General features: G+C 39.0%; 1 protein-coding gene and 1 long non-coding RNA gene across 2 annotated transcripts in view; one reads left to right on the forward strand and one right to left on the reverse strand.

The window, feature by feature from the left end:
• RTKN2 (rhotekin 2) overlaps positions 1-2,681 on the forward strand; it is a 33,239-nt gene extending 30,558 nt beyond the window's left edge. The window contains exon 12 of the mRNA XM_085301629.1: positions 161-2,681. Coding sequence (XP_085157755.1) covers positions 161-702 — 542 coding nt within the window. The 3' untranslated portion in view covers positions 703-2,681. The remainder of the gene's footprint in view (positions 1-160) is intronic.
• Positions 378-7,552, reverse strand: LOC146597724 (uncharacterized). Its single transcript, XR_014895429.1, has 3 exons — positions 7,313-7,552; positions 5,915-6,001; positions 378-418 (listed from the first exon to the last, which is right to left on the reverse strand). It is a non-coding gene; the product is annotated as an uncharacterized LOC146597724 (long non-coding RNA).
• Between the last annotated feature and the right edge of the window lie 3,127 nt (positions 7,553-10,679).

Below are 10,679 nucleotides of genomic sequence, written 5' to 3' on the forward strand. Positions count from 1 at the left end.
GTATGTGATTTTTTCCATTTTTTCCACTCTTAATACCAGTCCAACCTTTATGCTACATAGCTAACAGAGTTTTGTATTCAGAACAGCAAGAATTAAACAGGTGGGAGAAAAATTACTGGTAGCATTTAAGTTGTTTAATTTCTGTCTCTTAAAATTACAGGCATTGATTCTCCAGTGAAACATGAGGGCTTAGCTGGTATCATACAAAGGAAAATCGGAGAGAGCGACAGCAAGTTCCAGCTTGGCCAACAAAAGGAGTCTGCATCTTCCTTATGGGCCTCGCTCTTTGACGGATCTCATGAGATTGTAGTTCAGAAGAACGTGCATCCAGGCGCAAGAAGTGAGACTGTAAGTCCCAATGATGGCCGTGGAAAGAAAAGAAGAGCTCCGCCTCCACCATCGGATACATCACCATACTCTGCAAAAGCACAGGTGAACACAGAGCAACTGGGCAAGGATAACAGGGAGAAGTCTGGCAGCACATGTGTGAGTTCTTTTGATTCAAAGTTACCTACCATACTGCAACAGAGACCCATTGCTGCTCCTCACAAGCTTGGTCCTTGTAGAAAGAGCAGTTTAACTGACCACAGAAATTCCATTTCACTAGTTACCAAGACAGAGTCTGAAACTAAACCGGTACCAGCCCCTAGACAAAAATCCATCAAAGAAATGCTGGACCCTAGATCTTGGTTGCAGCCATAGACCTAACAGCTAGCTACGAAGAGTCCCTGGAACTTTCTCAGTCTTAGACTGTAACTCCCAAGGATTAAAAGTAGATTTTAGCAGATAGCTTGTATGGAGGCTAAAGCTTCCTTCTTTTAACCAGGGCATTACTACTAGCTGTAGTTTCAGTTGTACTTGTTATTGCTAACAAAATGCACTGGTAACAGCGGGGTAGGGGTACGGCAGTATGAATAACTCTAGCTGAAGTAAGCGAACACAGTGGTTCAGTATTTTGTCCTTGCCAAACTGGCAGCAGTCAACTGCCTCTATCCATGCACCAGAGTTACGGCCGTTGCCTTCTCGCCTGTCCCCCTGCCTCTCCCATACGCAGCTGCTCAGACTAGTTAAATTGGGAATTTCAAAAACATGCAGCACAGATCTTGCAAGGCTGATTTTCTTGAGCTCCATGCTTGACTTCACTCCAAATCTTCACATATATTCTTCACTGTTTGAGAACCGCTGCTTATAAGATACTATACTGTGAAAAGTTACTCTGTACTTCTTAATGATTCTGTAATTCTTTATCATTTTTTTGGAACTGGTCTGTCAATGTAGCATGGGATCTACTAGGTTTGTCATGGTGCAGACCCTGTCTGAATGGACAAGGATTATCTGTGTCTGTGAAAGAATGGGATCAGTCACTGCTGCTCATTTTGGACTGATGCAACCATTTAAAAATAGTACTGCCTATGAACACCTTTTTAAGATTTCATTATTAAGGTCATTCGGTGCTCTTACAGCATAGCTTCTTCATGGTACTGCTCAGGTTTTTTTTCAGTTTGCAAACATCACCCTGTTACTAGTATACAAACAGTTTTTTTCCCCCACTCTTTCTCTCTGAAGTAACAGAGAACAGGCACTTCAGGTGAAAATACTGGACTTGGAGAGTCCCCACTTTTGCAAGTAGCATGGGTTATTGGGCTTCATGGGGCAGCTACAAAGCACCTAAAGCATACAGGGGAGTCTGTTCTCTTGGAACCACAGCTTAAATATTCAACCCTTTTCTTGGCTGATGCATCTCTCTCGGACACTGGAACTTAGGCAAGAGCAAAGGTCTCCCTCGAGAGCCTTGCTCTTCAGTCCTGTGTTGAGTCGTATCAGCAACTGTACACTTACAGTTCATAGAATTTTCTCCTGACGTACAAAGGACGTTGGGAGCGTTACCATTTCTCCAGAAGATACTGTGCGCATGGCTGGTTTGCTTGGTGTTTTTTGTCTACTGCTAAACTCTTAGCTGCACAGCTGTAATCTGCTGAATTCCCTCAGTAGTTCATTGGCTATCTGGGATGGGGCTGGAGAGGCGTTTACAAATCACTTTGCAGGATTGGAACTCTTCATTTTTACAATGTCCTTGTTCGTTTTATCATGCTACGTTTTTCCCTCTGAAACAACCGTAATTATTTTTACAACAAATTATGCTGTTACTTAAGTGGATGGTTTATGAATGGTTTATTAAATCGGAACAGGAAAACTGAACACTAGCTACATGATTATGTAAATAATTAGACACAGTCAACTAAGTGGACTGTGCAACTCTGAACAAGAAATAGGAAAAACAAACAGAGGAATAAGTGTATTTTCCAAGATGTAGCTGCAGTCTATTTAGCTTTAAATGGTACTGTACTCTGGAAAGAAAAAGGATCTTTTCTCAGCAAATCACTTCCGTTTCTTTGCTGTATTTTAAAATATGTCTCATAAATATATAAGGCAAGACAACAACATAATGAGGATTTATTCTGAGATTCAACAGGCCATTGAATTTCAACAAGCAGTTTTCTATTAAATTCAGTAGTTTTGTTTTGAATTGCAGCATACGTATTTTAGGAAGGCATTTAATATTAATTAATTTAAAGGCTTCCAAGAGATGAGAATTCACCCATACCTCCTCAATAAGCTGTTGCAATGGTTAATTACCCCAGGTATGTTTTTCACTTGATTTTCTATTTGCATTTCAAGTTGCACCTTAAGTTATTTTGGTGTTGTTATGCCTTTGATTGCTTACGTTGATCTCCATATTATCAATTTTTTTAACTGCTTGTATATAGTTATAAATCATGATTATGTCCCTTTTAACCTTTTCTCTGGTAAGATATACTGAATTCCTTAATGTTATTATTGCAATGAATTTTATTCAAAACTATCTTCAAGTTCTTCTCTCTACTTATGTATTGAAATGCTTTTAAATATGACATCTGAATTGGATGCAACAAGTCAATACTGACCTCATCAGGACCATAGGAACACATAATGTGATCCTCTTATTCTGCTTAATATCCTCCATTTTTCCCCAAATCCCCCTTGTCCCTTCTTGCAGGAGCACTGCCTTGATTGCTGAGTCTTATGGTTCAAGTCCTGTTCAGAGATTTTCGAAAATGTGGAACATCACCCACTTCCTATCATACTTTGTCTTAGAAATGCACACAGTATTTTACCAGCATTACAATACTGTATATGAAGTGATTCAGATCGCTCTGTATGAATGACCTGTCCTCATTCTTTACTACACCAGTCATCTCCATAGCCTCTGCAAATTTATTGCATGTTATTTTTTCAGTTTCTTTTAGATCAGTGTTTTTAAAATTGAGTGCAAGGCAAGGTTTGTAGAGGGAGATTTTAAGTAAGTTTTTAGTAGACAAGTGACATAACTGAAAGGGAACAGAAAAGCAGAAACTGACTGTCATTCTCCCCCCCCGAATCTTTAAAAAAGGGAGTAAGACAGAAATTCAGGACAAACATCTATCTATACTGGCTGATGCCCTATTAATACTACATTTTGAAACCAGTTCTCTCTCTTCAACATGGCATTCCACACTGATTTTATCTAGTATTGGTATTTTAATGAAAATGTTATGTTCATCCTGCTTCTACTAGGGGACTTAGGATTCTTAGGAATAACAAACATCTCAGTGCCTGTGTCTTTACAAGGCAAGCTTATTATATCAAAGAAAAATGCAGCCCATTATTCAAGACCTATTTTCTATTTTCCATGGAGCTATCTTGATTGACATTGTATTTCTGTCCTTAACTTAGTTTCTTATCAGTCATTTGCTATATTGCCCAGATCACCACTAAGCAAACTGGCCACTAATTAGCCTGGTGCTGAGGACAACAATGTGCTCCTGCAGTCCTGTGAAACAGCATCACTGTGTTACAGACTTGTTAAAATAATTASAAATTTAGGCTTCTACAGCCAGAAAGGCCTCTTCACTACTGAATCTAGGTTCTGGTTTTTTTAAGCAACTGCACTCTATAATCCCTATTAAAAAAAAAAAAAAAAGAAAAAAAAAAAGCATCAGTTACTTCAGTTTTTAGCATTTATTAAACCTTTCTTTCCTTATATATTGCCTTTCATTATTGCTTTTGTACCTTCTGTTAAGGAACCTGGTTTAACTGATTAAAAACTGCATGCCACCAGTAAACTTCAAATTTAGCAATACAATAAAGTCAGTTCTAGCTTTTGTCTGTTCAAGAAAACATAATTTTAGAAATAAAACAGAGCAATTTTTCAATAGTATAATTAGAAGATACATCTGTGAGGGAAACCTGAATTTTTTTGGCTTTTCTCTATAGTGACAAATTATAATACTTTATTACTGGTCACCTTCTTATGATTACGTAGGCTTGTTCAGATTAGAACTCTTTCTTACTTTGTTCTTTTTCCTCAAGTTTTCCTGACTATAACGAGGATGAGTATTCAAAACAAGAACACCATTAATACATTGCTTGTACCCATAGGAGGAGGACAGCCATGTTGCAGTGTAACCTTTTAGGGAAGACTGGTACAGTGACATTCTGGACCCTGCACTGACTGATTCATTTCCTAGGCTCCTGATTTTCAAGGATGGGGCCCAAGGCAATTGCTGAAGCCTATCTGATGGTGATGTGTGGGGCTGGGAAAAGCTGTAAACTTTCATCTTTCATAATGGAGGTGAGGGGGATCTTGAGGGAGAAAATACGGCCAGATGGGCAGAATGCATGCTACTCCTTAAGGGACACAGTGGAAGCCTTTCATCTACTGCTTCTGGTGCCAGAAGAGAAGGTACCAATTAAGCCATCTTATCAGTTATACTCAGTCATGAGCGTGCTTTAATTTCATGACTCAAAATATCAGGAAATAAAAAAAAGTGATATAATTAACATCTGTAATCAAACAATGCAGTAACATGAAGTAAGTTGCAAAAGAAGAAGGTGCTATTAGCCAGCCTCCTGTGACAAGGCTTGTAAGAGAGCAAGAAGCCTATGGCTTCTTCCCAGTCCTTGCAGTTCCCTTACCCTCTCTTCCATCTGTGCAGGCACGCCAGCGTGCTGCTGTCTTGCTGTGCATTCTAAGGAAAAACAGCGTTTGTTCAGCGGTAGTACACCTCCGATCAACTGCTCAAACCGTAGAGTAACACAGCGAAGACGGTGGCTTTGTGCTGCTTGTTTGTCTGCTACTGCTGAACTATGCGTGTGACGAGCTACTTTTCTGAGGAACAAGGCAAGCCCACTCTTAAAACTTGCTTGTTCTCCACTAGAATGAATTGATTTCTGCTTCAAATCAATTAAGCATTGAGGCTGCAGTCTTGAAGGAAGTAAGTAGGGTAGAGACAAAAGTCATCCAAAACTCTTCTAGAAAATACAGCACAGAAACAATTGCTAATGGAAAATTTAGCTGAGTAATTTCACAAAACACGAATGGTTTCTTAATGTAACTTTTGAAATATTGGCTGAACAAAGACTTGGTGTAGTAACTTTCTGTATTGCACCTGATGTCCTTAGCCGTTCTGTTTGCCTTGGGATGGTAGGGAATACACTGTGCAATTTTAAAGACAGTAGTGTAACATGTTTATATTTTTACTTCTACTGTCATTTTACTTTTTTCTATAGTAATTGTGTTAGTAGTTATTTTATGGTGGTTTATATATATATTTTGAAATACTGTCCTAGTATGCAGAGTTGATTCATAGTTATGGCAACCTACATTAACAGAAAACTACAGATTTGGAAATCAATACATTGTGAAATGTTAGAAAAGAAATCTTCATTTTTTTTTGCTGTTAATGTTCTGTGTTTAACATATGCAAGTGAAATTAAATGTCTTTTTAGAATAAAAAGTTTTTGAAGTAATTTTCTTTTAACCCTAAAAACTACATTAAGCTTTAATCCAGTTTATAAACTATAGTTATGGCTGCAGTAAAATCCGAGAACTTACCGTTAGCTACCTTCTAGTCTGCCTGCTGAATGTGTCCCTCTAGGCTAGTACTGACAACAGCAACTGTATTGGCCTCAATTTCATAAACTGGAGGAAGAAAAGAAAAACATTTGACTGTTAGCATTTATTGCTCTACTCATAGTCTTAATATATCCAGTAGGTTTGTGTGTGAATAGCCAAAGCTAAAAATGTTATGAGATGCACCTTGTTTACATAAATTTGCTGTTTTATGTGCTATCCCACTTTTTTCATGGTCTCAAGAAAAATCTGATGAAACAGATTTAAGATCATTCATTCATTCCACTTCTGATCTCAGGTTGCCAGGCATCTATGGTGACTTCATAAATGAGCAACTGACTCTACTAAAACCACAGATTATTTTCTTTTCTTCCATATACTTTTGTAGCGTTGGGGATTACTGTTCTCTTTGCTAGGCAGAACTCTAGGTAGCTCTGATAATTTACAGCTAACTGTGCTACTCAAGTRAAGTATACTTTCTGTCCAATTAGCATAGAAGAACTGTAACAGAGGGAATTGTTAGATATTTCAATTTTCAAATATCTGACTGGTTTATGAGTCCATGAAAGTAACAAGTATGATTGATAATTGCAAAGCAAGACAATGCAGTCGAGTGAATTAATGAAAACCAAGCTGCAGCTGAAGTTGCTGCCATTTCCTTTAAGGGATCATAGCAAAGGAAGATATGATCATCTCTTAATATGACTATTACCAAATGGTTATATTGAGAGCTTCTCATAAGTGTATTATATATTCACATAAAAACCTGTTTGCGAGACATCAAAATAAATTGCTTTTCGTAGGGAAAAAACAATCTTTCAGCATTTTATTATCAAGATAGCTTTCTAAATGTTAAGTATCTCCCCAAAGGGACAAAAATCACAGGAACTAGTGAAGTATCTTTTATATTATTAAGGCTTTTAAAAAATTTCTATAGACTGCTTCCAAAAGAAGATAATTCAGAAATAATAGTCTGTCTCACCTGAGTTCTTTATTCTGATACTGTCCAGTGTCACATGTGTCAGAAGATGACACAAGAATTTCTGCAGAAGGAAGGTGCAGAATAGCCTTTCACACACCGACAGGTCCTTCCTAGACCTTAGCAATTACTGGCACTTCCATATGTAGATGCAAGAAGCCTTATATCYTGACAAAGTTTTACGGCATGTCTGTTTGGACACGCATTCATAGTAGCGCTAAGAAATAGTTAAAAATCTTAATTAATTAGCTTAAATTTTGACATCAGTGTTGCCTTGCAGAACTATAGTACAGTCTGATATGCTATTAAAGTTGCATTTTTTCCCCTGCATTCTACAGTTTGTATATTTTCTTTCACTAGGAAGGAAAGAGCAAGTAAGTAATAGTACCTCACTCACTCACCTTTGCCACTGGTTATAAAGGTGATGCCAACACACCAGTATCTGCACGTGTTTCCTCCCAAATGAAAAGTCGCAGTCTTCCACTCTTCTTTGGATTGTATCTTCTGTTTCTCTAGTGAGTGTCCACTTCAAAATGCCACAGGTATTCTGATGTCCTTCGTGTGTGGTGAGTTCTGGGCACCCAGGTCACACTTGATTTACAGGAGCATCTTTTCAACAGTATTGTCTCCATTTTAGCTGCTCATTCTGCATTAGAGAAAAACAAATAAAAACGCTGATCTACTGTCAGAATTATTTGTTCTTAAATAAAGAAAGACGTATCTTAAAAGAAAGCTAAGAAGATTCTAGCACTATTTTGGTGAACATCGTAACATCTGACTGACTTACTTAAAAACTTCTCAATAGCAGGAAAACTGTCATRGATGCGTAGCTGGCACAAGGAAGATGCTTTTGTCTGCACAACATTCGTTTTTCAGATGGTAGCAGCTGCTGTACTTCCTTTGGTTTTTGAGTGGTCATTACTCCTGTAGCTCTGATTCTACTCACAAATTTGGCTAATGAGGTTGGTGGGGCAATTCAAACACTAATTATGCAATTAGMGGGCACTGGACTCGCTCTCTATAAAGAAGTTACATTTTGGTATTTTTCCATTGAGCCATTTGCCAGGGGCATGGTTACTCCTGCTGTATATCTGTCACACAGCAGTGTAACAATGCCCGATTACAGGCCTGTGCTGAACTCCCAGCCCAGAGACCCGTTCCTCCTTCAGCAATGTGGTAACAGCCTCGCTGCTTGGCAATTTCCAGCACACCTCCAGCAGGCGAGAAGCTGCCGCAGCTCTGCACACCGGCCAAGGGGCCTGCTGTCCGCCCGTCCYGGGGAACCTCAGCCTTCAGGGATGGCTTCAGGTGGGGGACACCAGGCCTGGACCTCCTCACATCCTGTCCAGGGCTGGACTCTTGTTTCTTTGCTAACAAACATGTATAATCTYGTTCCTGCTGACACAGCTAGGGTAACTTTAACGTACCTACTCAGAGCACGCTCAGACCTAGGGCAACTTTCCATTTCTTTCTCCTGAAGCTAGGCTTAATGACTCAAAGACGACAAATCTGCTTTTCCCACCAAAGTGCCTTTCTCTCACAGCACGGGAGATCTGAAATGACATCAGGCACACTAGCTCTTTAAACATGAGAAACTTTACTCAGTTAGAAGGGGCCTACTTAAATGTTACTAAGTAAATGGGAAGCTTTTTATTATGGACAAATAGTAGTAACGTTACTCCACATACCGCTCTAGCTCAAACTGATTTTACTATGCTATGCCTTTTTAATATATGAATTGTTATTACATTGATGAGTGTTCATTGGTGTGTTTAATTAATAAAATATCACTATTTACTCTTGACCTCATTAGAAAGTTTCTTAAATATGTGCTTGATTATCCTTTGGTAAAGAGTGGTCTGCTATCTAGAAACTAACTCAGTTTGATTCCAGTTCATGAAACAGCCAGTTAAACCTACAGACAAATGCATGCTTTTCCACTTATCCATTAAAATAAGTGTAATCATAATTCCTTGGCAAATAAAGTTGGTGATTTCCAAGAATTAATGTCTAACTCCCCATTTACATTTTTCTATGAGGATAACATGATACCTCCCCACCCTCAAAAATCTTACGGCTTTCTAGACTGACAGATACAAAATTCAGTTTGCTTCCATTTTTCTACATGTGTCCATCTGCCAGGCCATGCTGTTTAATCCATACCTGGGGAAAAAAAAAAAAAAAAAAAACTGGATAGCTCCAATTATTTAGCTAGGCTCAAGGAATGCAGATGCAATGCTGAGCCGTCTGTCTCTTAGTCACGCATTCAAGAAAGTCAACACATTACTCCGGAAACAATTCTTATTTGAGCCAGGGTACATACATACTCATGCGTATATAAATTCAGTTCAGACCCTTGTCCATATTAAACAAGAGTCCATGCAAGGGCTATGGCTTTCTAGATTCTCACCTTTTTTTAAACAGGCACAGTAGTGACAGTGGTTTCCATTCCACTTTTTGGAGACAATATTCCTTAGTGCTTCCAGATTTGGCGAAACAACACAGTGTTTCATAATCAGCCCTTTAAATACCATCATCCTTATAGAATCTGCACAGTGGGAATGGCAGCAAGTTCTGCCACAGCGCTCGACAAGCGAGCACTTCTGGGAGCACTTCAGCCAGTACGGCCTGGGACAACTCTCAATCTCAGCTGCTGCAACTATTGTGTGAGAGCATGTATAGCTCATCCAGCCCCAAGAATTTCGGTCACAGGTGCATAAATCGTTACCTCCTGCACACGCTATTTGTTGCACTACTTTTTTATTTACACAGATTTCCATTTGTGTTCCTGCCATACTGTTTCAGCATAATTCTGTATCCACAAAGTCTGTGTTTTCTATATACTTTTTGACACACACCCTGCCCAAAAAAAGTCATTTTTTTCCTTGGAAAAACATCAATAGGGAACACATTAGTGAAATAATCTGTGGCAGATTAATGCTGCCCAAGTTACCTGCAACATGATTTCTATTAAAACTGTTGCTTCTCAACTTCTACCATGCATTGCAGCATCAGGCTCCACTTGCATCTCATATTAAGCTTCCTCTGTCCTTCTTCCTTATCCTCAGATTTTAAGAGATTCAGAGGAAAAAGATCTTTGAAAGACAGAAGAATTCAAGTTTTCCCTATTTTCTAGGGAGATGAATCTGCCAAAGGTATTTTTAGCATGTTAAGAGCAGAGCAGTTTTGAAAAGATGATGGCATTAAGATTTTTCTGCAGAAACTCAATTAAGGTGTTTTCTGAAACGCCCTTTGATGCTATCATCAACTACCCTTCAGCTACTTTACTTAGCCCTTGACTAACTTTTTCAGCTTTTTATGGTGATATAGTATCCACAGATGCTATTGCTCAGTCCTGGTATGTCATTTTGAAGCCCTCTTACAACAAGGCTCTTGAATCTCTGAGCTCTTTGACAAGAGCAGACACCCAAGCTGCAGCAGACTTGGCTTCAAAGCCTCATCTCAGTCACTGCAACCGAAGTCCCAGCCTTGCATGAGGGGGCTCAACTGGGTCCCATCAGAAATCCTCTGGGAAATCCCAGACTTAAGACTCCCCAGGGAGTCTAAGGCCCTTTACGTAGTGTTGTTCATATATGTTTTATATACTTTTATATACCTTTTCTTTTTTAAGGTAGAACTGAGGCACACAGGTCACCTTATGACTCTACCTAGGATTATATGGCTACAGGTTTTGCTGTGGAGCAGTCAGATTTTAGCACTGGTTTCGGGAACATTTGCTTATTTAGGGCAGGAATGGGCCCAGGCAAG

This window comes from Rhea americana, unplaced genomic scaffold (genome assembly GCF_003343005.1).
Source record: "Rhea americana isolate MKP2758 unplaced genomic scaffold, rheAme1 scaffold_179, whole genome shotgun sequence".
Classification (NCBI taxonomy): domain Eukaryota; kingdom Metazoa; phylum Chordata; class Aves; order Rheiformes; family Rheidae; genus Rhea; species Rhea americana.